Raw genomic sequence first — 27,939 nt, forward strand, 5'->3', positions numbered from 1 at the left:
CTTCTACTCAATTTTGACTAAAAAGATTTAATCTTCTCTAACCCCTCATTCTCACCCTAATCGAAGAAATCACAAATCCTTAACATGGATTGGAGGGAAATAGCATGAATTGGGAGGGATTTTGACTTGGTAGAGATTTAAATCGATTCAATCTACTTTAATCTATATAGATTAAAATGAATACTTCAATTTATATGGATTAAAATGAAAACAAACAAACTCAATAAATCTTTAGAAAAAATATGACATAATTACCACGAACTAAACAATCACTAAATCTGAGTCTTTAACTTATGTGGATACGGGAATACCTCAAACATTCCGAGCGTGTGCTTGGTCAACTGGGCCACCGCGCACAAAACCCATTGCAGTTGTAGCAGGGACTCTTTCCCCGTGCCACGGACGACAATGACTGCCGACGCGGCGCTCCTCGCCATCATCGTCGCCTTCCTCCTCCCGCTACGCCTCGTCTCCCTCGGCCTCAGCCTGGCGTCCGGGCGTCACGGTACTAGCTCCAGACGCGTCCGCCGTTCCTGTGCCGCTTTGGCCGTCGCAGCCGCGCTCCTCGCAGTCATCTTCGCCCTCCCGCGTGACCACGTCCGGGAGTGCGCCGCTCCGATCGCTTCTGTCTCCAGTGCCGGGGATGATGACGGCGGTTTCCGCGAGGAGCTGCGGTTGGAGGTCGAGCAGCTTAAGCAGCAGCTGGCGCGGCTTGGTATGTTTCGAGATTATTAGTCGTCATCTCCTGTTAGGGCTAATCCTATTTCTATCAAAGTTGCCCGTGTTATAATTTTGTAATTCGCGATTGATAGTATTGCAATTGCGATTGTTTAATAATTTATCTTTAGTCTTTGAGGTTAATGCTTTTTATTGAATTATGTTTATTAAAAGATTGTACTATATTCTTAGACACCGTTTGGAACGCTGGAATTTTCCCCATATCCTGTGTTCTTCTATGAAATTTAAACTAATTCCAGTGAAATTCCTACATTCCAAACGGCCCTTTAAAAGGCAATTTACTTGTCCAATGATGTTAATGGAGTTTCTTGTATTTTTTTTCTGTTGTATGCTGATATATTTTGAACTGTGTTTGCAGAATCTCTTTGGGATAGTAAATCGAAAGCTGTGGATGATAAACTTGATTCTTTAGAGGAGGATAATGGCCGTGTAATGAGAGCAATGGCACTCGATGTCCAGTCTCTGATCAATGAGCGGGAAAATATCAAGGTATGTGCCTGGTAAATTGTCCCTTCTCAATGGTACCACATCAATTCCATGGAGTTCGGCTAGTCATTGAATGTTACCCCCTTTGCACAAATTTTCATTACTAGTATAAAATAAACAAGTGAATATTCTGGTTCTACTATGTAGTTCATACATTTAGATCATGATCAAGCACCCTCCAAGCTTGAACTCTGGTGATGACAGGCCAAGATAGTTGGATGGTTTTAGTGTAAAATTGTTACATTTTTTTTCTCTTGAACGAGCAAGAGAACTGCACATCATTATATTAAGAAGAGAAAAAGAAGGTCCAAACGGACCAGTACAAAGACGAGCACACCTTACGGTGGCCAAAAACGAAAATACACAAAGGAATCCATAAACACTCTAACAAGGAACCCTCATTGTTAGAAGAGCTAGATTTTTTGCTCCAGCTAACTTCCACAGCTTCCCTTCCTCCTCCACCTGTTTAATGGCAGCCTCCAAATTTGGAGGGATTTTATCAAACACACAGTGACACAGCGGTTCCGATGATTCCATAGGATCCAAAACCCCAAAATAATTAGAGAATTAAGACCCTCTTTGGCTACACCTTGCAGCTGGTCACTTAATCTCTCCCACCAGTGCATACTGCTAGATTCACCTGGTTGGGGGTTGAATCCCTACAAATTAACCTGACCGAGCAAACGAAACCAGAAATGCCTAGCAAAGACACGTCCAACCAGCAAATGATCAATGTCCTCGTGCTCTTGATCACACAGTGGACAACTTTCTGGATGGGTAAGACCTCTCTTTTGGAGTCGATCCGCTGTCCAACATCTCTTAAAAGCAGCCAGCCATAGAAAAAAATTGCATTTGGGAGGGGCCCAAGAGTGCCAAATTCTCTCCCAGTGCCCAAAATTAGTAGAGCCAATGAAAAGACTTTTGTATGCAGCTTTGGCAGAATACTTTCCATCTGTTGCAAATCGGAATATATGTTTATCTTCCTGATTCTGCAGCAGGTTAATTGAGCTTAAAATGTCCCAAAGATCCAGGAAATCAGCTAGCACTCCAACTGAAACTGCACCTCTAATATCTGTCAACCATCTTCTATCTGTCAAAGCCTACTGGACTGATCTAGTGTTCAAAATTCTCTTGGGCACAACAACAAATAGTCTAGGAGCCAAATCGTTTATCCTTTTTCCTTGCAGCCAGCGATCCTTCCATAAAAGGGTTGAAGAACCATTTCCAATTTCCGTTATAACAGCCACAGAAAAGAAAGCCTTCACTGTTCCAGGGATCTGCATAGGGAGCAAGGACCATGGCTTATCAGGATCAGTTCTTGCCATCCATAACCATCTCATTCTTAAAGGCCAGCCAAGTTCCTTAAGACTGAAGATTCCTAGTCCTCCAAGCTCAAGAGGACGACAAACTCTTTCCCAAGCTACTAAATAGTGTCCCCCTCTAACATCCTTTCTTCCCCGCCAGAGAAAACCCTTCCTAATTTTGTCAATAGCTTTAAGAGCTCCAGGAGGAAGGTCAACAGCCATGGCCAAATATATTAGCATCCCAGTCATTACAAATTGAACTTGAACTCTTCTTCCAGCCTTGGTCATCAAGTCTGCCTTCCATCCAGGAAGTTGATCTGCCACTTTATCGATAAGAGGTTGCACCTGATTTCTAGAAAGCTTCTTGAGAGATAGGGGCAGTCCCAGGTATTTGCACGGGAAGGAAGAAATTTGGCAAGGGATTTGCTCCTGCAGGACAGCTAACTCGGCCTCCCCACAACGGATTGGGAACGCATTACTCTTCTGTACATTAGTCTTTAGCCCCGACGCCTCTCCAAACAAATGTAGGATACTGAGCACTACTTGTATTTCCCTTTCATTTGGTTGTAGGAAAATAACAGCGTCGTCAGCATAAAGAAAGACTATGCTGCAAGTTTCTGGATGATAAGGGCTGCAGTAAACCTTCCTCTTCGGCTTTGAAAATCAGGTGTCCAAGCACGTCCATGACTAGAATAAAGAGCATAGGTGACAAAGGATCACCCTGCCTTAAACCTCTTTTATGTTGGATTTTAGCCCCTGGAATGCCATTTAGAAACACATGGGATGAGGAGGTGAACAGCAAACCACATAAAATATCCCTCCAAACCCGTCCAAAACCCAGCTTTGTGAGAACTTCAATTAAGAAAGGCCAAGAGACAGTCAAAGGCTTAGAGATATCCAATTTCAGCTGGACTCTTGGCCTTTTCTGTTGATGAAGAAGTCTGGCAGTCTGTTGCACAAGCATAAAGTTGTCTTGGATGAATCTTCCTTTGATGAAAGCGCTTTGCCTAGGAGAGACAAGATCCTGTAATTTTGTAGCCAATCTATTTGCAAGGACTTTAGTCATTATCTTGGCAAAACTGTGTACTAAACTGATAGGTCTGAAATTCTTCAACTCTTCAGCCCCCTCTTGCTTAGGAATCAGAGTAATGAAAGCAGAATTCAGTTTGCCAAAATGAGAATTTTCTACTCCAAACCGCAGAGAATGCAGCCATCACATCATCCTTAATTATTGGCCAACAAACTTTGTAAAATCTGCCTGTGAACCCGTCTGGACCGGGTGCCTTATCTGATGGCAATTGCTTAATGGTTTTGGTTTCCCAAACCTCTTTTTCGCTAAAAGGGGAATCCAGCTCTTCCAGGTTGTGTGAAGGCAGCCCTACATAATCCAGATTAAGAGTAACTGATCTGTCCATAGATTTACCCAACAGGTTGCTGTAAAAATTGTCCACCAGATTGGCTTTAGCAGCATGGTCAGTACATGTACCACCATCAGATAACAACTTGGCCACAAAGTTTTTCTTCTTTCTATAACGAGCATACATATGAAAGAGCCTATCAGCCTAGTATTTGCATCTCCCTCCTTTAACCAATGAATTCTGGATCTCAAGCGTGCAAAGGTGCGCTGAAGTGAAGCCAAAGCCAGGGAACATTTTTTAAGTGCACATCTCAGCCAGTCTTCCAGAGGTGATAAGTTTCTGTTATCTTGAGCAACTTCTAAGTTCTAACTGATGGAGAATTTCTCTTGCCAAGGCCAGCTTTGAGGCCACATGTCCCACCTTCTTGTCACTCCATTCTTTTAGAGCCCTTGCAACAGCTTTCAATTTCAAATTTAAATTCTGGAAAGGGCATATTTGCCCACTGACTGTACTCCATGCCTCCTGAACTGCCTCCTGAAATCCCTCAATTTTAGGCCAAAAAGCTTCAAAATGAAAACGTCTCTTTCCAAGACAGTTGTCCCTAAGCCCAAGAATTATTGGGAAGTGGTCAGAATCTTCTGAGGCAGCACTCTGGAGTAGATTATTTGGAAACAATTCCTCCCAATCAATAAAGCAGAGAACTCTATCAAGTCTAACTAAAGTAGGAAAGCTCTGGTGATTAGACCATGTAAACTTTCGACCAATAAGAGGAAGGTCAATCAGACTTACATCATTAATAAATTTCCTGAAACGCCCCATTATAGCTCTGTTCAAAATGCTATTATTGTTGTCCTCTGCTTTATAAATCAGATTAAAGTCACCTGTTAACATCCATGGGCCTTGACAGTTAGCTCTGATCTGTCTTAACTCTTGCAGAAACATGATTTTATCTTCATTACTTTGGGGGTCCATAGACACAAGTCAACCACCAGGACTGCCCATAAAACTTTCTGAAATTGCACAGAAACACTGTTGGGATCCACCCTTCTCAAACCAGTGGCTTGGATATGCCTCTTCCAAGCAAGGAGAATACCCCCGCTTGCACCCACAGAGGGTAAGTCAAGAAAATCTTCAAAATCAGCACCCAAATATGACATCACAACTCTGTTCGATAGATTCTGCATCTTTGTCTCCTGCAGGCAAACAATATCTGCCTCAAATGATTCAATGAAGGAGCAAACAGAGCTTTGCCTTGAGGTGGAATTAAGACCCCGAACATTCCAAATAAAGATGTTTTTCGGATCCATTTAACATATAGGGGACAATAACAACAACAACAAGTGACTAAATAGTTAGCAACCCACTACAGACTCGCTGTTTGACCCCTGCTTCAGTTCATCTGGAACAGACCAACCAAAGAGAGCTGCTAAAGCTTCTACGTTAGCAAAAGGAAGAGCCCCATAAAACTTTTGCGTAATCCTCTCTAGCCTGAGGGCTAATACTTCAGAGACACCAATCACTTTGAGAGCGCGCATAGCTTTTTTTTTTGTTGATCTCAAGCACAAGTCCTGGCTGACCATTTCAACTCCCACCCCCGCAATGCGACGACTCCGACGTGGAGCGGCAATAGGGGGTCTAGATAACAAGGGTAAAGCAACCGGAGTAGCAAGGATGCTAGACACCTTGGTGGCCAGATTGTTGAAAAATTTCTTCTATTCTGCTGTTAGTGAGGTTGGACTAGCCAAATGAGGAACAGGAGGGACAACAACTCTGCTGCAAACTGGAAGGACCTGGGAACCATGACCCATACCTTCATCACTCTCATTTGAAGCAACATTCACCCCTTCTTCATTGTCATCTGACAGCAGCTTCTTTTTGAGCCTCATTCTTGAGTACACAAGACAAGGAGTGGGGGAGCAGCCTTGCAAAGGTGGTGGTGTCATCGACAAATGATCAAAACTTGGCAGTTCAACAACATCACCGGGCTGTTCCACCTCATTTACACTGGCATTCAGGACCAAATTCTCAGAATTAGGATGTGGGGGTGAAAGCACATTAACTTCAAAGGCCATCAATGTTGGGGAAACAGTCGACGGATCCTCATGGGGTACATTATCATAATGGTCCTGCAACATGTCTGCCTTCTTGCACTCAAGTCTCCTCCTAGCATACACTCTCAGACCCGTATTTGCGGCTATGGATGGAAGGTCACAGCCAGCAGAGTGTGCTCTCACCACAGGGTTCAAAGGTGCCAACCTACTTTCAGATTCCTCAACTGGGCTGCAGGGAGAAATCCTCCCATCACCCTCTTCAAGATCAACCAGATTCTCAGTAGCCACAACTGTAGGCAGATCCTCCAGGGGGATAAGTGTAACCTGGGGACCTAGAGCAACATCAGTGGCCTCCTCCCTTTGAGCAACAGGAGAAGGAGGAGCCCCACAACAGTCTGGGGAAGGCGCCAAAGGTGTAAAGTTGCAGGTGTTCAAATTCACCTTGGGAACCCACATTCTCCCCAATCTCTTCTTCACTCCCGGTCCAAGGTCCACGCGCCTGGCTCCCGCCTGTGGTCCCAACCGGCCATGGATCCCTCTTTGGAAGATCCCTGTGGGAATCCAATACTGCGTCATCTTCTTTAATGCACCCATGCGAGAGGATCTGTCACTTGCTTTTTGCCGCGCCAGGGAAGGAAGCCGAGGCGGCCGGCCATCGGCGGTAGTGCTGCCACATCAAGAAATCATAATATGAAGTCCTAGCTGCTGCTGCCATGTAGCATGAAGGCTGTGGTGATTTTGTATTGATGAAAATGTGTGAATTACATGTGCTCCATTCATGTGACATTTTGATTGGATTCTGGTCTTTTAGGGGTGGGTGGGTGGTGACATGTATTAAGCATTGGGCAAGGATCCGTCTCAAAAACAATGTTAGTTTCTTCACTATTGGTGTAGTGAATATGACCTGACTTACTAAGCTTATAGGTTGGTCAACCTAAAAAATCTTGTTTCTGCTCATTTTTTTTTATCGTGACTAGAATGAAATATCCAACTTCTTTACGGTTACCATTTATCTTCTCAAAAAAAGAAAAGGTTCTTAAATAGCATGTAATAATATGTTGTTTTTCATGCAGATTCAGGAATCATTATGCAGCTCATATTTTGGTAACAGTATCAAGGAAATGGAAAATGAGGTGCCTCCCACACTCAGAAAAAATGTTGGATGTATTTGCTAACGTTCCTACTTAAATATAAAAATAGGAGTATATGACTACTACTTAGTTTGGACAAACAACTGTCCGGGTCAGATTTTTTTCTGATGCAGACTGCTTCTTAAAAAAACTCTATTTTTATCTGAATATATCACCAAAACTATTCAAAATATTAGCTGGGTATTCTGTTAATCTCGTCTACAGGATCAAATTTCGTCTTCATATATGCATAAAAATATTGTGCATATATTTATATATATACACATTGTTGCTTTGATTTTGGTTTTCTTCATTGATACACCTTTTGCAAACCTTAAAAAATATTAATACATGATCTTCATAGGTGTTATTTTTTACAAATCAAGCAAACCACACATTACTTGAGCACAAGTGGAGACATGTACTTACCTTTTATCTGTTTCAGTGGAGTGTTAGTTTTGTTATTTATTTTACACCCGTCTTATATTGCCTCATTGCCTGTCGTGTGTCAGAAAATATTGTTCCTGCTTTTCTTCTTTTATGTGCTATTGGGTTCCCTTTCTAGAAGCTGTTTCAACTTTTTATCTTATGGAGTTATGATTTATGAAATAGGTTCAAATTCTAAAAGATGGGTCAAGAAAGATGAATTCTGATATATCATCAGTAGCAAAGGACACGGCAGAAAAGGTCGAAGTTTTGCATTCAGCTATCGAGAAGGTATCTTTCTCTAGGTTATTATTTTCTGTTTCATTAACCGAGAAGGTATCTTTCTCTAGGAGTCTAGGCTATTATTTTCTGTTTCATAAATGAACTTTTTATCTGCATGGCCTTTTCTATATGCTACGTGTTTTTTTTTATAAGTTCTATTTTTATCTTTTGTCTGGTAACATACAGCTTAAAATTTTAATCTATCTGGTTAACCATTTTTTTCAGATCTTGCGTTATTGAAATTTGGGTCCAATTTATATATATAAGCAATATAATGATAAGCTTTGTTGTGACACCATGATTTTGGTACTATTTTATTTTGGCATTTGTCAATTCAATATCTTTCAATTGCACCCCGAATCTTTTTTTTTTGCAAATTCAGACACAATGTTCACACAGGGTCAATGGCCTTGATCTATGCCAAATTACCATATTGCTACCAATAAATTAGTAAAGGAACAATTATCAAATGAACCATATTGACCAGCCATCTTGTGCCATCCGCCACCATCACTATGATAGTCACATGGTAGTTTGATTATGGTGGTGGTCGTTGGTACATGAAGTTGTTTCCCCGCTTCTCTTGTCCATGGTCTCCTCTAATGTTGGGCCTGTCCTACTGCAAGAAACATGAGGCGGCAGAGGGCTAGGAGGCTGCATCAACAGCTTACTTAGCGATAATCCTTTTTATCTTATCTACAAGAGTTGTTCTTAAGCAAATTAGCAAGTTTTAGTGACCACACCTCTCATCCAAAATGTTATTTTAGCCTTCCATACTCTTCTTCACAATTATAGATTATTCCACACTGAAGTACTTGTTTCTTATTTTCCCCACCACTCATCTTCTGTAACTTATTGTTGAAGCCTTGACACTTGACAGTTCAGTGACGGGTAGCATGATCATTGCATGCACTCCCTTAGTTCTTGTGCCCAAGTCTGAAACAACTAATGTTTGGATCAAAATATATGACGCCGTTGACTTTTTTAAAAAACTTTGACTACTCGTCTTATTCGAAAATCTAAAATTTCAAGTCACGCCCAAACTACCTTAAGTGGTAAAACAAATTATAACAAGATAAATAATATTTCACATTTTTTGTTGAATAAGACGAGTGGTCAAAGTTTTCAAATAAAGTCAACGTCGTCATATATTTAAGAACGGAGGTAATAAGAGATAACCGTTGAGATTAAGATTTGGTTTTTTTTTTGGGGAAGTCCCATAAGGGGCAAACACCTTTTTAATAAGAAAGCGATAAGGAACCAATCTCCCTCAGAGCCACTAGAAATGTGGGTTGATCGGGCAGGTTGGGTTTGAGGGACATGGGTCATGTTTGTCTAAAAACATGGGATGAAGGGTTAGTTCAAATTGAATGACCCAAACTAATCTGGGTTGATGAGCTTTGATATGCCATGTTCGCAGTGGCGAAGCTAGATTAAAATTAAGGAAGGTGCATTTAGCCTTGTGGGTGTGTAAGAGTTTTTTCTAGGGATGCATACATGATGAAATTTTAACTAACTCTATATAGGATTTGTATATTTTAGGGGGTGCATTTGCACCCCCTACTAACAACCTAGCTTCGCCCCTGCATGTACGAGTAGTTATTAAAGATCAATACAAAGAAATAAAAGATAAGAAGAACTAGATATTTAAAATTGAGCTGTGGCAGAGGTTCATTCAACCCAGCTCGATGAGGTATATAATACAGTTACAATGGCAGGCCGGTGCAGCAGTGAGAGCTGTCTCACTGAGTCATCAGGTCGCGGGTTCGAAGCAGCCTCTACCTCTCTGTATTTACAGGAGAGAAGACTTGCCTCTGTTTGTCCCTTCCCTAGACCCCACTCATGTCGAAGCCTCCGACACTGGGTCTGCCCTAAATATTAGATGAGTTTCTGAGCTCTGGAACATCCAGCCTACCTAACATTCTGCACTAAGAAGAACATATCCTTTAGTCTCTTGTTGCGAATGTATGCCGCTTGCAGTTCCTTGTTTCTCTCTACTCCCAACTCCATCAATGCTGTCAGCACTAGATCCATCAGCACTGGCTAAAACTGGTTCTCCATCTAGTAAAATCCTCCGCTCTTGTTATCATCTTCGATCTAGTAGGCTCGGTTTCACTAAAAACCTCCATATCCCGTTGTGGTCAGATTGGCGCTGTCACTGCCAGTTGCTTGTGGTCAGTGCTCCTCATCACTGCTGGGTCTGGGTGCCCTCCCACATTTTAGCAATAGCATCCCTCTGCCTCCTCCCTTTTATTACTTGAATTCTTGATACATCTCTCGACCTGCGGGGGTAAGACAGCCCCCGAGTATTGTATTAAGAAGAAGACCTTTTTACACAGGTCGAGAAAACCCCCGAACCCCTGCCCCACCCATACACAGCGGCATCGAAGCCCATGTGAGAATGACCACGATTGGGGCTGAGCCTTAGACTTGTGCTTTGGCGTGGGACATGCTAGAGGATTTTTTAACCACAATCTGAAATTTGCTCCCACGGGGAGTCGAACCCAGGACCTGAGGAGTGCTATTTAGACCACCTAACCAATTTGGCTAGAGGCCCTTTCGCATTCTTGATACATCTCATTCCATGTGACAACACGACAGTCTCTCCATCCCCCTTTTATTACTTGAATACTTGATACATCTCATTCCATGTGACAACATGACAAGTGACTCAGGCTGGGGTGGGACAGTGACCATCATTGATTTCCACCTGTGAATCAGGACGGTGTTCTGGGCTTGTGAAATCTGGAATCGTCCTAGATCCCTGTGACCGTGGTCTCAGTCTCTCTCCAGACCTCCCAGAACCACCCCTTATCTAACCATGCACAGACATTCCCGAACATTATGCTACCACACTAGGTAGAGATCCCTAGGCCATTGTGACCTTAAACCTCCCAGGACTACCCTCTTGATCTCATCCTGCTTCTTCTAGACTGTGACTTCAATATCGTCTATTTATGCTACTTTTCACAACAACAAAGCTTGTTGCAGCTGTGAACACCTACCACAAATTGAGCATGTCAATGCCTTCCAGTTTTCACCAGCAACACACCATAACTCAGCCACATTGCTCTCTATGGCCACACCACATCTCAGTCCAATCATCGATTTATCAGTGGACATCACATCATATTTGTCGGTGTCTCGATCCAAGGGTCTCACCAACCAGTGAAATTATGTTGCGTGCCCTGGCCCAGATGGGTGATGCAAAGTGACACAAGTCGTTTATTCTGGTTCAAGCGAGAGAAGGCCCTACTTCCAGCACAGGGAGGATGAGTGCTGCTGTTAACAAGAAGGTTGTGAGGTCAAGAACTGTTTAGGAAGCAATTAATGGTTTCTCTCGAACACGCAGGAGATCTACGTATCATTCCATTAATAGGTAGAAGAAGGTACAACACAGCACACACGACACACACATGACACAACAAGACACAAGACACAACACAGCAACCGCACACAACCACTCTGAACAAGACACTAGACTAACCCCCTGGGTCAAGCATAAACATAAGAGTTGAAAGCAGGTTCAACCCTTTCGCCCCGGCACTACACCACAACCTGAGCTCATCGCCAGCTAGGGAGAGAGCACTCGCCAGGCTCGGCGACCTCCCATTGAACACACAGTCGTTGCGATGACGCCAAAGGCTCCAAGCGCCAAGAATAACTAGAGAATTGAAGCTCGATTGGAGATCACGGGGAATCTTCTCCATAGCCCTGCTCCACCAGTCATCAAGACTGCAATTAGCATTATCTGGTGAAAGATTAGGCAACCCCGACCTGCTCAACAAGGAATACCAGAACTGTCGTGCAAAGACGCAAGAGATGAGAAGATGTATTGTTTCCTCTTCTTGGTTGCAAAGGGGGCACGCACTGGGGTGGGGTAGCCCTCTTCTAGCAAGACGGTCTGCGGTCCAGCATCTGTTGTGCATGACAAGCCAAAGGAAGAAACTGCACTTCGAAGGTGCCCAAGATTCCCAAACGCGCTCATATGCACCAAAAGAAGTGGAGCCTAGAAATAGCATATCATAAGCCGACTTTGAAGAGTATTGGCCTGTCGGGGAGAATTTCCAGATATGCTTGTCTGGCACTCCAACATTGATGGAGTAATCTGCAATGACTTCACTAAGAGTTAAAAAATCAGAGAGGACATCCCAAGTGATGGTGCCTCTCAGGTCCCGAATCCAAGCCATCTCCACGATACCTTCTGCCACCGTTCGCCTATTGGTAATCCTGGTCGGGACGAGGGCGAAAATATGAGGAGTTAAATCCTCAATCCTCAACCCCATCAACCATCTGTCCCTCCAAAATAAGGTGTTACGACCATCACCAATTTCTGTAATCAAAGTTGTAGAGAGGATCGATTTCAGAATGCTGGAACTCTGGAGAGGTAAATCAGCCCAAGACTTCGAGGGATCTGTTCTTTCCAACCACAACCATCTAACCCGAAGGGCCCAATTCAGCTTTTGTAAATCTGAGATGCCAAGCCCACCAAGCTCCTTTGGGCGTGTCACTTTGCCCCAAGCAACTAAACAGTGGCCACCGAGCACATCCTTTCGACCTTTCCAAAGAAAGCCACGTCTTGAATTGAAGCCCTGAATAAAGGAGAGTCTTGAAGCCTATTGAAAGACTGGGGTGTTAGTGGGTTGTATGTGTCTGTATTGTGTGTGTTTTGTGGGTGTGAGTGTGTGTTTTTGTTTTGTGTGTGTTCTGTTTGTCCTGGGCCTCAGGCCGTTTTTCCTCTATTTTAATTCAATGATACGCAGCTCTCCTGCGTTTTCGAAAAAAAAAGAAAGCCACGTCTAATCTTGTCAATGGCTTTGATAGCCCACTTAGGTAAATCCAATGCCATGGCGTGATATATAACTGTTGCCGTGAGCACATGCTGCACCTGGATAGCTCTGCCAGCTCGAGTCATCAGGTCGGCCTTCCAATTAGGTAAGATGTCCGCAAGCCTATCGATTAGTGGCTGCAGCTGCTCCTTGCTTAGCTTCCTGAGGGAGAGAGGCAGCCCAAGATATTTAAGAGGAAGTGTTTCAACTTTGCAAGGAAAAATCTGGGTTACCATTTCCATGTCTACCGGAGAGCAGTGAATGGGAGCCACACTGCTATTCTGAACATTGGTTTTAAGCCCCGAGGCGTCCCCAAACAGCTCCAAAATCCTGGTTACCAAGTGCAGACCACTAGCAGCCGGTCTCAAGAAAATTACCACATCATCAGCATAGAGCGATATTCGGTGCTGGATGGAGCGAGTAGAGAGGGGTTGAAGCAAACCCTGATCAGCAGCTTTAACAATTAGGCCATTGAGAACATCCATAACGATGATGAAGAGAAGAGGGGATAACGAGTCCCCCTGCCGCAGGCCCCTCATGTGTTGAATGTATTCCCCAGGAACTCCATTAAGTAAAATTTGGGTAGAGGAGGTCATAAGCAGCCCACTGATCACATCTCTCCAAATGGGGCCGAATCCAACCTTTTCCAATACTTCAAGTAAAAAGGACCAAGACACTGAATCGAAGGCCTTGGATATGTCTAGCTTGAGAAGGATTCTAGGCTGTTTTTGAGCGTGCAGCAGTCTTGCAGTTTGCTGAACTAACATGAAATTGTCTTGGATGAATCGGCCCTTGATAAACGCACTTTGGTTCCGAGAAATCAGCTTGTCTATATAACCACTAAGTCTGTTTGCCATGATCTTCGTGATTAACTTTGCGAAGCTGTGGATCAAGCTAATAGGCCGAAAGTCCTTGGCAAGGATGGCATCCTCTTTCTTAGGTAAAAGAGTAATGAAGGCTGTGTTGAGGTATCTGAAATTCCGAAAGTCCTTGTTCCAGACAGCCATGATAGCAGCCATAATGTCTTTTTTGATGATTGACCAGCAGGCCTTATAGAAACAGCCTGTGAACCCATCAGGCCCCGGGGTTTTGTCCGGAGGAAGCTGCTTGATGGTATTCCACACCTCCTCCTCTGAGATTGGCTGCTCGAGCCCCTGAAGGTCAATGTGCTGCATTTCTAAGGTGTCAAGGTTGATAGTTCTGGACCTTTGCTGCACTGTACCAATCAGATCTGAATAAAAGGACCGAAGCAGGCACCTCTGCCTTATCACTATGACTGGTCACTAGCTGCTCCCCGTCTTGAATTTTGGCTATGAAATTTTTCCTTTTCCGATAACGAGACCAAGAGTGGAAGAGCCTTGTATTAGCATCACCATCTTTGAGCCAAGCAATTCTTGATCTAGTCCTAGCCATCGAGTGGATTAAGGATGCAAGAGCCAGAGAGCATTTCTTCAAGCGTCCAAGCAGCCAAGTCTCCAAAACATTAAGAATTTTGCTCTCTTTTGCCACCTCAAGCTGCAGCAATATTTCTCTGGCAAGCTCAAGTTGCAGTTTGAAATTTCCAACCTTTCTGTCACTCCAACTTTGCAGCCCTTTTGTTGTCGCCTTGAATTTTAGGGAGAGGGTCTTGAGGGGACAAGAAGACTGCTGAACAGAACCCCAGGCATTAGATACCGCCTCCAGAAAACCATCAAATCTGGGCCAAAATGATTCAAAATGAAATCTCTGTTTCCCAGTGTGGTTGTCCTTCAATCCCAACAGGAGAGGATAGTGGTCTGAATCCTCTGAAGCCGAACTTTGCAACAGATAATTGGGGAATTTTTCCTCCCAATCCGAAGAGCAGAAAACCCGGTCCAGCTTGACTTGCACATTATTAGCGCCAGACCACGTATATTTCCGGCCTAAAAGGTCAATATCTTTGAGGCTTAAATCATTGATGCACCTTCTGAACCTCCCCATCATGGGTCGATTGATATTTATGTTGTTTTTGTCTTCTTCTCTGAAAATGAGATTGAAATCACCCCCTAGGAGCCAAGGCCCGGTGCAAGCAGCTCTGATTGCTCTCAACTCATGAATAAATGCAATTTTTCTGTCATGTCCCTGCGGACCATACACGCAGGTGAGCCACCAAGCCACGCCATCAGCAGGGTTGAATTTTACTGAAACACTAAAGGAGTCCACGCGAGAGGCAACGATTCTTCCCAATTTTGCTCTCCAAGTGATCAGCACCCCACCACTGGCCCCAACCGAGGGGAGGCAAATGAAGTTATTGTCAAAATCAGCGCCTAACATTGACAAAACTGTGCGACGATCGCAATTAACCAACTTTGTTTCTTGCAAACAGACAACATCTACTCTTAATGAGTCAACCAAACTTCTAACAACATCCTGTCTAGCAGCAGAGTTGAGACCGCGAACATTCCAGAATAAGATTAGCGAAAGATCCATAGGAAAGCAGTTGGAATGGTACACGACCGTGGGCTGTAATCAGCAGACCAAAGTGGTTGTCCCAGGGGGAACAACCTCACCTACATCATCCGGCATCACCCATCCAAAGAGAGCAGCGAGAGCCCCCACCTGGGCACGAGACAAGGGTGCTTGGAAGAGCTTCGCATAAGCATCAAGATTTTGTTGGCTGAAATGTTCACTGTCCGGCTCCGCGAGGATGGACTTCATGATTGTCCTTCTTGCTTTGGGAATATGCTGAACTTGCTCCACTCCCAACCCCGCGACGCGCCGACTTCGGCGAATCGCGTCCGGAGGGGAAGTGGGCTGCCTCCGTCGTCGGCCTCCCTTCCCTGCCTTCGAAAGAGGAAGAACAGCGCCAACAGCTTTAGAAACTTGACGGAGAAAATCCTGCTGTCCTGGCGACCCATGGGACTCCATAAGCGGGGGCGGCCCATGTGGAAGAGGCGGCGCGGCCACCCCAGCAGCTGGGGCAGGAGGCAAGGCGCCTAGGCTGCTCCCTGCCCCCCGATCACCAGAGGAGCAAGGGGGAAGTGTGGCGCCCTCGGGGGTCCTCGGAGCGCGCCGCCGCCGTCTGAAGAACGCAATGGGCGGGTTCCTGAACTTTGCCTGTTTAGTAGCGGTCTTCAACATCAGTCTGCGTCTCCCACTGGAGGAAGAACAAGGGCTGGAAACAGCATCTTCGCAGCCCTCCTCGCGCCGCAGCAGCACATCCCCCGCCACCATACATTGAACCCCGCCCGGCACAGGAGTCGGGGGATTCCCTACGCAGCTGTCTGCCACTGCATCAAATCGAACACAAGGCTGGCTGCTGCGGGCCTCAGTATCAATCAGAACCCGAGGATGGCTCAATTCCCTGGGGGAATCCGAGCGCCTCAAGGGTCCCAATCGGTCATGAACCGGCCGCCGTTGAGTGTGGGTCTTGTTGCCAGGAACATCATTGATTGCATCATGTTGAGTGCGTGGAAGGTTGTCACCACATCTTCTCCGTGGAGGGGGGGTATCAGATTTGTCCTGATCGTCACCTCCAACCGGCGGCAGTGGAGCCCCAGGCAAGAGGCTCAAATCAGCAGGGACCCAACGAATTTGCACCGGGTACACCAGGGCCTTCTTCCCTTCAGCAGCAGAAGCCTGGTCTGGTTCAGTGATCCAGAGGTCTTTCATAGATGGGATACGTTCAGGGTCGCAGCACCAGGCAAGGCATCGAAAGACTTCCAAACTCCGGATTTCCAGTGTGTCGGGCAGAACCTGGGAAATGCACGCATGGGGGTTGATCAATTGTTGCACCACCGAAGTCTCCCACGCATGCACCGGCAGACCTCTGAGCTCAAGTTCCACGAGGTGCTTCAAGGAATTACCACCAGCACCCCCGAACCTCGTCCAACGCCTAGAGGAGAGCATGAAATTTTCTTCTCTGATGATAGGGAAGCGATCTACCAGCGTGTCGAGTTGCACTCGGCTGGGCAAGACAGCCAAGAAGCTGGACTAGGAGAACTGACGGAGAACCAATCCTCCCTCCATTTCCAGTCGTGGAGCCAAGACCGACACGATCTCATTTGCGCTGATGTCCCTGGAGCAGACCACTGTGATTACCGCAGCCGTCTTGAGATTATCTTCCGCAATAGACATCTGAACAGACCAATCAATAACACAAGCAGTCGCATCAACTGCCGGAAGCATCTGCACGGGAGGAGGTGGAGCCAGAATCTCCAAAGCCGGCTCATCTTCACGCTCCAAACGCTTCTTCTTCCTCCACCGTTTATGCCTGGAGCTGGCAGGGCCGCCAGTACCCTATGCAGCCGAGACGCCAAGCATGCTTCCCACCGGGACAGAGGGGACGATCGGGACAGCTTCGGGCGTAGCGATACGTTGCCAAACCGAACGGTGGCCTGCCGCCCGTTGGACTCTCCCCTCAACTGCCGGTGAAAGTTGCTCCCAGACCGGGACTCTGGGACGCCCGAGCCGCTTCCACACCGAGGCCTTGGGGCAGGAGAAAGACTTGTGGCCAAGCTCCGAGCAGAGGAAGCACCGAGGCTCACTGCCACAACCCGCAGCCCGGTGATCGCAGCCCAAGCAGTTGAAGCACCTCCCAACAAGCTCAGTAGGGACTCGACTCGGGAGCCGCGAAGCCCTCAACCGACGTCTTCTACCTTGTTTGGATTCCACCGTCGTCCATCCTCGATCATCGAAACCTGGAGTTGGGCGGAATGCCGGTGTAGAGTGGGTGGCCTGCCTGGGGCCCCGCCGTTTTGTAGACAGGGGGTGAGAGCAAGGCGGCTGACGGTTCACCTTCCCCAGCGTCGAGGACGTTCCAGCAGCCAGGGCTGACTCTTGGACTACCACACGGCTGGGCGGCAAAGGATTCGCTGGTCTCACCAGCACGTCCTTGAAGGAAGGCCGGGAGTCGAGCGACGTCGCGCCATCCGAAGAGGCCGGACTGAGGTCACCCCACCTAATAGACTTGGAGTGCCCCCTGGCTACATGGGACACGGGAGGAGACAAGGAGGGGATGGAAGACGACGCGCCAGGGCTAGAGGGAGCTGCGGCGACGACAGCAAGGGAGTTGGCCGCCGGCCCCGGAATGGGAACCGGCGCGTGCTGGTGCTGGGGAGGGGGAGGGGCGTCGGGAGCCGAGAGGGCGGGGGCGGGAGAGACGAGGGCCATCCTCAACCCAGTCTTATGCCTAAGTTCAAGCAATTAATGGTAGCAGTTGGGTTCTTGACATTAGGGGAAATTTCTCCTCTATGGCTTTCTCCGAATTCTTCCAGATCTGGGATCTTGTTCGGGAGGTTCGACTGTTATCAGATGTTCCAGATCAGCACATATGGACACCTTCCTCCTCAGGCTCTTACTCGTCCAAATCGGCGTATGATCGTTTTATGATGGGAAAGGTGGGTTTTGCGCCTGCTGAGCTTATTTGGAGAAACTGGGCCCCTCCAAGATGCAAGTTCTTTCTTTGTCTCGCGACTCGAGATAGGTGCTGGACTGCAGATCGTTTGGCGAAGAGGGGTTTGGACCATCCTGTTCAATGCCCCCTTTGTGATCAAGAGGATGAAACGGTGCATCACCTTTTAATTTCTTGTGTCTTCTCTAGGGAAGTGTGGTTTAGGATTTTCTCCCTGGTTAATCTGCGTCAGTTCTCCCCCACAAGGGCTGATTTGGTTTTCCAAGATTGGTGGGCTAATTTGGAGGCTTTGGTTTAGGGGCAGCTTTGGCTGTCTTCTAGATGGATGTTTATTTTATTTTTATTTTTATTTTTATTTTTTGTTATTTCTCTGTACTCTGGTCTTCTTTAGACCATTGGTGTTTCTTCTATCTTAATATATCTAATGCGCAGTTCTCCTGCGCGTTTTAGAAAAAAAATATTACTTGCACCTAAGCAGTAGGGAGTACAAGCTCGGGAAGGATCCCAAGTCCTTGGGGTTGATTGAGGCAAGTGCCAATGCCGCGGTGGAGGTGAGAACCGTGAAGTGTTCGTTTGCCCTCTTGAAGTCGTGGACTCCCCTATTTATAGCTTCAAGTAGGGCTGCCAGGAGCACCGGGGTTGGCTGCGTACGGTGAGGAGGCGAAGACGAGCCCCTGTAGATGGTATGTCCTGGGGTATGGGGCTTGTACTTGCTGTTGACTTATGCCCGGTGGAGACGCCCGATTCCTGCTGAGAGCCGAGGCCAGGGCCGAGGGCTAGGTAACGTACCCGAGCCTACCTGACAGGGAGGTTGCCCATGCCGTAGTGGTTGGTGCAGTGCTGACTATGGCGAAAAGCCTTTGGGGAATACGTCAGCTCTGCAGTTTTCGGTGACGTCGGGTGCCTTTCCGTCGCTAATATCGAGGACGGAGCCGGGCTCAGGCGAGGCGGAAGTCCGCCCGAGGCCGTGACCGAGCCCGCTCCAGGATTCGTAGACGTGTGCGACACAGTTGAAGGAGTGGCCTCCTGCGGGATTCGCGGGGAGCAGGTAGCCGGGCTCGGGCGAATCGGAGTTTGTCCCGAGGATGAGGCCGTCTTCGGGCGAGGCGGAGTTTGCGCCCGAGGGCCAGCTTGCACTTTTATTGTATGCATGTCCCATCAGGAGTTGGCAGGCGGCGTGGGGGAACAGTGGTCGCATGCGTCATGATAGTTGGAGTCCGACGGGACCGCGGTCTTGTCGCTCCTGTTCACCTCCGACGCTGCGTGAGGTAGGTATGCACATTTAATGCTCATGTCTCCTACGGCCTTCGACTGAGACCTGCCTCGGGGTTGTCTTTCTTGCCCGAGACGGTCTCGGGCGAGGCGGAGACGACAACTCTAGGGAGAGGGGCCTTGGCCGGGACGAGGATTCTCCCGAGTGCGTACCTTGTTCGAGGGCAGGCTCGAGCGAAGCGGAGTTACGGGTGATCGCCGATAGGGGCCTCGGGCGAAGCGTGGTTTATACTCTCTTGACCTCGGGGAATGTGCCCGACGGTGGTCTTGAGGTTAAGCGTTTATTAGGGGCGTAATCCAGGTACCCCTAATTGATACCCGACAATATTAACAGTGACAACATGCTGGTGGGAATGGGACAAGCACAATTTGGTGATAATTAGCAGGGCCGGCTTAAGGCTATGTTATGCACATTGTTTATAACTGGTGTCAGTGGTTATAAAGGAACCCCATTTCCCTCTTCTGAAGTGATATGCAACTACGCTTCTTTAGCTATCTAGAACCAATATGACATACTTTTCATTGAAGTGCTTTCCAGGGAAAAATTAGACTGCGAAACATTATAATATGCATTCTACCTTAATAAACAGAACTTGATTTTGGCATTTAGTTTCAGTCACCAATACTGTACCTGAAGGCCAGTCCCTTCAGAATTTGTAGAACCAGAAGAAAATTACAGCCCTAAGAACTATCTTTATAAATAATAGCCTCCAGAACACCATGTACAAGAACTGAAAATCTTAAGTAACGCTGACACTTTATGATGGATCTGTTCTTAGTGTTGAAAACGTTGATCTTATTTCAAGCATCTTCATCCACAGCATCCTAGAAAGGACGTCATAGTACGATTAGGGATTTTAAGCTTCAGTGTCCAGCTGCCTTGTAGCTTCTTCGGCACATTAAAGCTTTGTTTTGCAACTTTCATGGTTAAGTTGTGTAAATAAGGTTGTAGATTGTAGGCACTTATGTTTTCAGATGGTCATTTCACGGTCATACAACTGCAGGTTCAAGTTATAGCTGATGAATGGGTCAAGATGAACTATACTATTAACAGAATATGGTCATTCACTAAGGAGACAGAGAAAAGGGTGGAAGGTCTATATTCAGATTTAATGAAGGTATGCTTATTTAGACTATCAAGTATCAAATTCTCTTTATATAAAATGTCTGTGCCGTAAATATCGTCACTGTTTTGGATTGGTTTATTATATTATTTTGCAGTATAGTTTGAAATTGAATACATTGTTTTTTTTTGAACGCGCAGGAGAGCTGCGCATCATTAAATTAACAGAAGAAAAGAGTCCAAAATAGACCAAAGTACAATGCCAAAAAAGGCAGAACACGAGACCACCAAACTCCTGCAGCGCACAGTACTCCAGCCTCCGTCTGCTCATGAAAACAGCAGGACACACAAGGACACAAGGAGGCAAATAGCAAAAGTGCCAGGCTCCACACACACCTGCTCTACACTACACACCCAGAATAATGGCAGCACCAAGGTCCAAGCCCTCAAGATGCTTGGCACAGGCAAGACTCCAACATTCTAACTCATCTAAAAAAATCTCTTAATTCCGCTTATGGAAGGTATGACACCATCAAAAACTGCCTTATTATGATGAAGCCATAAACACCAAGCCCCCACGATGATGATACTATTAGCTCTTCTTTTGGATTTGTGCACTTGCTTACATACCTTCCTCCACCACTCAGCAAAAGAAGAATCATTAGAAACAGGAGAGATTAACAAGCCCCAACGAAGAAAGAATGCAGTGCCAAAACTGTCGAGCAAAAATGCAATTGCAAAGGAGGTGTTGGATATTTTCCGGCTCTTGATCACATAAAGGACAAACCTCAGGATAATCCAACCCTCTCTTCTGCAGTCTATCAGATGTCCAACATCTATTACTAATTGCCAACCAAAGAAAAAGTTTGCATTTGGGTGGAGCCCAAGTCTTTCATAATCCCTTCCATGGTTTAAAAGTAATCGAACCCACGAAGAAAGCCTTATAGCATGATTTAGAAGAGAACTGTCCAAGCAAGAATGAATCCACATGTGTCTATCAGCCTCATGTGTAAGCCTTTCTCTTTTGAATAGTCTTAGTAGATGCTAATACTTAAGACAACCTCTCTTTGTTAAAATACTTGGACAACCTTTCTTCACTAAATAGTCAAGCCATTTCAAGGTTTGCATTGATAGTCTTACATTTTTCAGTTTTCACATGTGCACTTTTTGTAACAAAAGATACATAATCCATATTCAGATGCTAGGAAGATTTGTCAGTGGAACATATTTGTTTAGTAGATAACAGTGCCATATTACTTCTGTATGGTTACAAATGAATCACATCAGGAAGTGTTTGTTGGGGGGAGTTCACCTAGAATGTTCCAAAGGGTAGTATATTTTGGAGCATATACCATAAAATGAATAATAATGACACGTGGAACTATGTAATAAGACACCAAAAGGAATTTCTTTGATGAGGATAGCAACTAGAACATAAAACTTGAAAACATATCTTGTTTAATCACCATTGGCACTAAGAATTTATGCACAGGGCTTCAAGCAGACGAAGAGAAAAGTGCCGTTCTGGAGAGACTGATGATGCTGTGGACCTGATGTTTGACCACTGTCATTGACGACCCGCTTGGAATTGACACACCGAAGCTGCTAGCAACTTAATCCGCTTCCATCCAGTGTTTATATTTTCGCGTCCTTAGTGCTTGTGAGACGTCAGTGCAAGGTTGTGGTTGATGAGACCTTGTGCGACCCGACTTGCTAACTGTTTGCATGCCGTCATGGCCCCATAATGGGACTATCTCTATCTATAGCAGCTTATCTATAATTATATTTAAATTACACTGTACAAATAATACAATACAGCCCAAAACGGTGTAAAACGGTGTTTTTGTGACCATATGGTGCAATGCTGACATTATAATGTTTGTAGACTGTAATTTGAATATGAGTAAAGCTCGAGATAGTTTTATGCGCTACCACCACTGACGATGGATGTCCCTAGGAATATGAATTGTTATTTTTTCCTATATATAAAATACACAATAGATCTCCGTATTGGAGAGGTAAATGGGGGTAGTATTCTATATTGAATAGAGGAGAGGATGCCTTACAATATATAGGCTTACACATGTGACGCACCAGGTAACGGCAGCTTGGTGCCAATCTGACCAAACCTACCAAAGATAGAAATCCTCCTTTCTATACTAGTACAACATATCTGTTTATCTAAGGAACCTCTAGTTGACATAGAAGACTATATTGCTATTCAAAGGGAAATAGGGTCAAACCTTTTCCTAAATAATTTTGGTGGTTGAAATGCCCAACACAAATAATTGGACTAACTAGCTTGCTCTAAATCATACATTCTACAGGTGCCAAAGGTTCAACACAAACCAATAAAAAGAACAAGTTAGGCTTCAAAAGAAAGGAGCAAAAAGGAAACCGAAGTGTTCCATGGTCTGGCGCACCGGAATGTCTGGTGCACCACCGGACAGTGTTTGGTGCACCACCAGACAGTGTCCGATGCACCAGGGTGAATCAACTCTAACTCCGCAGCTTCGGGTTTCCCAGGCGCAGCTCCGCTATAATTCACCGGACTGTCCAGTGTGCCACCGGACTGTCCGGTGCACCAGCCGAGCAATGGCTATCTGCGCACAACGGTCGACTCTGACGGATGAACATTGCAGCACAGTACCACGACAGAAGTCAGAGCAACAGGTCAGAGGGGCACCGGACTGTCCGGTGTGACACCGGACTGTCCGGTGCCACATGAGGACAAAGCCTCCAACGGTCGACCAGTTCCAAGCCCTAACGACAAGATGACGTGGCGGCGCACCGGACACTGTCCGGTGGCGCACCGGACTGTCCGGTGCGCCCATCGCCAGCAGCCTTCTCCAACATCTATAATTTGGTTGGTGGCTATAAATACCACCCCAACCAGCCACTTCAAGGTGTGGGAGCCCAAGCAACATTTCAAGTCATATAGTTGACATATCTAAGCCCTCCCAACCACCTCTATTCATTGATCCATCCAATACACAAGATTTAGACCACTACAACCAACACAAGTGCCACAAAAGAGAGAGCAAGCAAAAGAAAGCCTCTCGCGCGAGTTTAGCTCTAGTGCCTTGTGAGATTCATTGAGACAAAGTGTGTGCTACATCTTGCGTTCATTTGTGCGTGGAGTTTTGACTCCCTTGAACTTCCTCCAAAGTTTTGGAGACTTGTAAAGCTAGCAAGAGACACCTAAGTGTGTGGTGATCCTTGCAGGGTCTTAAGTGATCCTTGAGAAAAAGAAGAGCTCTCCGGTCTTGGGGATCGGTAGAGAGAGGGAAAGGGTTGAAAGAGACTCGTCCTTAGTGGACTCCTCAACGGGGACTAGGCCTTCGAGGACCGAACCTCGGTAAAACAAATCCCCGTGTCTCTTGTGTTTATTGTTTGTGATTTGTTTGTCTTCCCTCATTCTAAGTTCTCTCGCACTATTCTTTGCTAATATTATTTGGTATTGCTTCAAGTTAAATTCTCATCGAGTGAAGCAACGCCTTGCAAGAAAGAACTTATGTTATTGCTCTTCTTATCTAAGCTCTCTTGCTTTATTCTCCATTGATCTATTAGTTGTATTGATTTATCAATTCCGCATTATTTGAAAGCAATACTCTTTACAAGCAAAGGACTTAGATTTTATACTCCGATAATTGTGTATCTTGTTCTAACCACTAATCAAGGGATCTAGTTGGGGTGTAAAGTTATAATTTTCAGGTTTCGCCTATCCACCCCCCTCTAGGCGACTTTCAATTGGTATCAGAACTAGGCACTTCATATTGAGTCTAACAACTCGAAGTGATGGCTCGAAGAAGATCCCAAAAGAACAAGAAGACCAAAGAGAACAAGGAGGTAACTCTTGAAATATTACTTTCCGATTGTTCTAATTATGATTCATGGGCTACTAGGGTACTAAATGCTTTTAGAACCGTAGATCCACGATTAGATCAAATCTTATACGAGAGTATTATACCTCCTAGTTATGATAAGAAAAATTCTTCCGAGGAAGATCAAAGATGTATACGCTTAAACTATCTAGCTTATAACATCTTAAGTAATTCTTTTAGCAATGAAGATTATCGTGCCTTCATATCAAATTATAATGAATCTATTCATGATGCGCATGATATTTGGACTAGAATTAAAATCAAATTTGATGAGTCCAAACATAATAGTTCATTTTGTGCTTCTACTTCCTTTGGTATTTGTGAAACTAACCCTTTGAAGGAAGAAGAAGAAAATAAACGATGGAGACCAAACGATGAATTCACCTCTCCAAAAGGTTTGTCTTCCCAGTTCGATTCCCACATATGTTGTGTGGCTAATGAAAATGAAAGCAGAAGCACAAATGAGGACGAGGAGGATGAACTAAGCTTCATGCAACTCTACGCTCATCTAAGTCTAGAAGATAAGACGGTCATGCTCAAACTTCTAAAAAGAGCGAGAGAGTAAAGCGAAGCTCGTCAAATGCTAGAAGATGTTTTCTCCATGAAAATGCTACGCTTTGACGAGTTGACTAAAGAACATGAGGAGCTAAAGTGCTCTCATGTTGATTTGGTCCAAAGGTATGAAACTATTTCAATTGAGCAAGATAACTCTTTACATTGTATCGCTCAATTAGTAAATAGGAATGCCTTGCTTAAGGACCAAGTTGAAAAGCTAAAAGATGAAAATCTAGCTTTTCAAGAAAAATATGATATGGTTCTATGTTCTCATAAAAATCTTATGGATGATCATATCATGTTAAATATCGCTCATGAGGTTGTAATAGAAAACTTAAAATCCCAACAACCTCACTCATGCACATGTATTCAAATTGAAACTATTTTACCATGTGATAATGCTTGTTGTCAGTCGACAAGCAAATCTTCCTTTGAGCTAGAATTTGCAGGAACAAAAGAAGATACATATCAAAAGCTCAAAGAAGAAAATGAGAGGCTAAAAATGAACTTGACACAACTAAAAGGGAAGTGCATTACTCAACCTTCTCAAGATAACCGTGATCACATGGTGAAGAAGCTTGAGACGGGAACAACCGTGGCATGCGCTAAATCCCTTGAAGAAAATGTCAAGGACTCGAGGATTACCAAGAGGAAGGAACAAAAGAAGAAATCCTTAAAACTTGAAGATCGCCTTTGCTACATATGCCGAAAGAAGGGACATCAATGCAAGGATTGTCCCATTGGTAACAACCCCACTTCTAGCTTGTCAATTATTTCACATGTAACTAGGCAACCTAAAATTGCAACTTGTGCTAGAAAGGTAATGAGTTTACCAAGCGCTAATACAAAGGACTTTTGGGTTCCTAGATCTTTGTTGACTAACCTTGATGGACCCATCAAGCGATGAGTACCAAAATATGCTTGACAAGCTTTGCAGGAAAAGGAGATGGTATGAAGCTTTGGGGTGTTTGAGAGAGTCAATTCAATTTTTATTAACTCAAGCTATCAATCTTCAATGATCTATATCCAAGATTGACCCGAAGTTATTTTGAATTGTTATATCTAAAACTCATATCATCTCGGGGAAGGTATTGATGTTGTAGGAAATAAAGAATTAATCCTATGCCGAAAAATCAAGGCTTACAACATGGAGGAAAGCCAAAGGATGGTAACAATTATGCTTTTAAGTGTAAGTATCTTAAATTATTATTTCTTATGTGTCTTGTGTAGTCACATAGAAAAAGAAAGCACTTCAAATGTTTTTAAATTATGTCACCATTCTTTGAAGAAATTCCTCTCATATGGTAGATTGTATATTCATCATTTCTATACCATGGCAATCTACATGCTTTAAATTGTTGTAAGTATCTCATGGCATGCTTTACACTAATCATCCTATTATTGCCATGTTCTAGATATAGAGAGATATTGCATATTCTTAAAAGAATAAGGTGTCACGTAAGGAATTCAATTCCTTAGGACACTTATAAAGGGAATCTCTCTTTATATCTGGAGATCGTGGGACTAATGCTTTTGTCTCAATAACCTAAATAGTCTCACATATAGAGAATAAGTTTCTCTTTGGAGATGCGCAATCTAACATGAAAAGAAAAGTCAATCCAATGATTTATGTTGTTTTGCCTCTTGCTTAAGTTAGATATGATTCTTCTATATTTATCGCTCTCCATGTTGTGAATTAGATTTATTCCCATAATCTTAAAGAATTATCTATGCTTGTTTTGTAAGCAAAATTAAGCATACATCATGGAATAACCTATTTCATATTATAAAGTTTCCATGCTTTAGTAGTCTATCTTTCCATTCCTTATTAAAATGATTACACAAAGGGAAACTAGTGCTTGTGTTACTAATGACATATCTCTTGAGCTTACTTATGAAAATCTACAAGAGAGTAAGTGCAAGCCGCAAGCCTCAAGGGTTACTCTTCAACCAAAGGAAGAAAGGTAAAAGCAAAGGTATGAGAACTCATCTTCTTAATCAAATATAGTTCCCATCAATGGTTATTTACTCTAAATTCTACCTATGTGAAGAATGGATTCTTTATTGGACTTAAGTCAGCCAGATGTGCATTCAATCTCATTCTCATAAAATGCACTTGTCCATTATAATCTAATTCATGCCTTTGCTATATCTGTTCTCATATTGATATGTTTTTAAGTCATGATAATAAATTCAATATGAAGAAGTAAAATTACTATGATTGATCGAGATATTTAAAAGGTGCTTATTCCTCTTTTCTAATAATGTGCACTAATGTTAAGGATTTTACTTCATGTCTGTGTGACTTATGAATGATAAATTGTTTATATTCCTCATCTAAAAGAAATCATTCTTCATCATAAACTCCCTTGTGCTATTAACATCTCTCTTGAGTATTTTCAATAAGTTTGGAAGGATAAAGAGTCAACTATAAAGGGAGGACACTCAAATGAAAAGGAAGACATCAAGAGCAACAACACCTACTTGGATAATGAGATCTTCAAAACAATCAATGGTGTGGTTGTAAGCATTGTAAATCTTTTTCATTGTGAGAATACTAGGCATAAATTGTTATTGCAAATTTTGTAAGCCTTGATCAAGATGAATAATGCTTCTCCCTATTTGTCTTTAAAAGTGAGTACATCTATCCAATTCATTCAATTTCTTGATGCATATCTTTAGGGGGAGCCTACTTCTATATCTTGATTATATTGAGACTAACACTTTATCTTAGTAATCTCATATAGTCTCATGTATGAGAATAATTTTCTCATGAAGTAAGCTACTACATATCAATCCATCTTGGTAAAGTAATATCACCTTTATCAAGGATTGTAGCTTTCATTGTTAAAGTAGCATATTTACTGGATTCTCCCGTTTTAAGCTTGTTTAATGATCTAATGTCTATGTTGTTCTTTTGATCACATCTGTTGTTTGTTTGATCATTGAATAACTTCAATTAACACTTATGTTTCTTAGTGCCTCATATAATTTCAATCAATATCTCTCTTGATATGCACTAAGTTAAAAGGAGAATTCATGATATATTTATGCAATTTTTGATCTACTTGATATATAATAACAATGACTTAAAAAGGATCACTAGTTGTAGAACCCTCTCTTGTGCAAAATATTTTCATACACTGTCTTGAATATAGGTCTTAAATAACTAAGACTAAGGACAAAGCAC

The 27,939-nt window shown here is 44.1% G+C and overlaps 1 protein-coding gene across 4 annotated transcripts; it reads left to right on the plus strand.

Moving 5' to 3' along the window:
- The first annotated feature begins 319 nt into the window (after window positions 1-319).
- On the plus strand, window positions 320-22,244 carry LOC100276622 (uncharacterized). 4 transcript variants are annotated; one of them, XR_004851775.1, is made up of 7 exons: window positions 334-715; window positions 1,097-1,227; window positions 7,011-7,070; window positions 7,680-7,784; window positions 20,252-20,365; window positions 20,512-21,319; window positions 21,803-22,244. XR_004851775.1 is itself a non-coding variant. In NM_001165437.2 (6 exons), exons 1-6 carry the CDS (start codon window positions 409-411, stop codon window positions 21,845-21,847), a joined length of 762 nt encoding a protein of 253 aa, NP_001158909.1. In that variant the 5' UTR covers window positions 320-408; the 3' UTR covers window positions 21,848-22,170. The 4 variants fall into 4 exon arrangements, 2 of the variants coding, with proteins under 2 accessions (NP_001158909.1, XP_035817271.1); XR_004851774.1 differs by having other exon boundaries at window positions 20,512-20,774; window positions 21,803-22,202; NM_001165437.2 differs by lacking the exon at window positions 20,512-21,319 and having other exon boundaries at window positions 320-715; window positions 21,803-22,170.
- Window positions 22,245-27,939: the final 5,695 nt, after the last annotated feature.

The sequence above is a fragment of the Zea mays genome, chromosome 8 (genome assembly GCF_902167145.1).
Source record: "Zea mays cultivar B73 chromosome 8, Zm-B73-REFERENCE-NAM-5.0, whole genome shotgun sequence".
Taxonomy (NCBI): Eukaryota; Viridiplantae; Streptophyta; class Magnoliopsida; order Poales; family Poaceae; genus Zea; species Zea mays.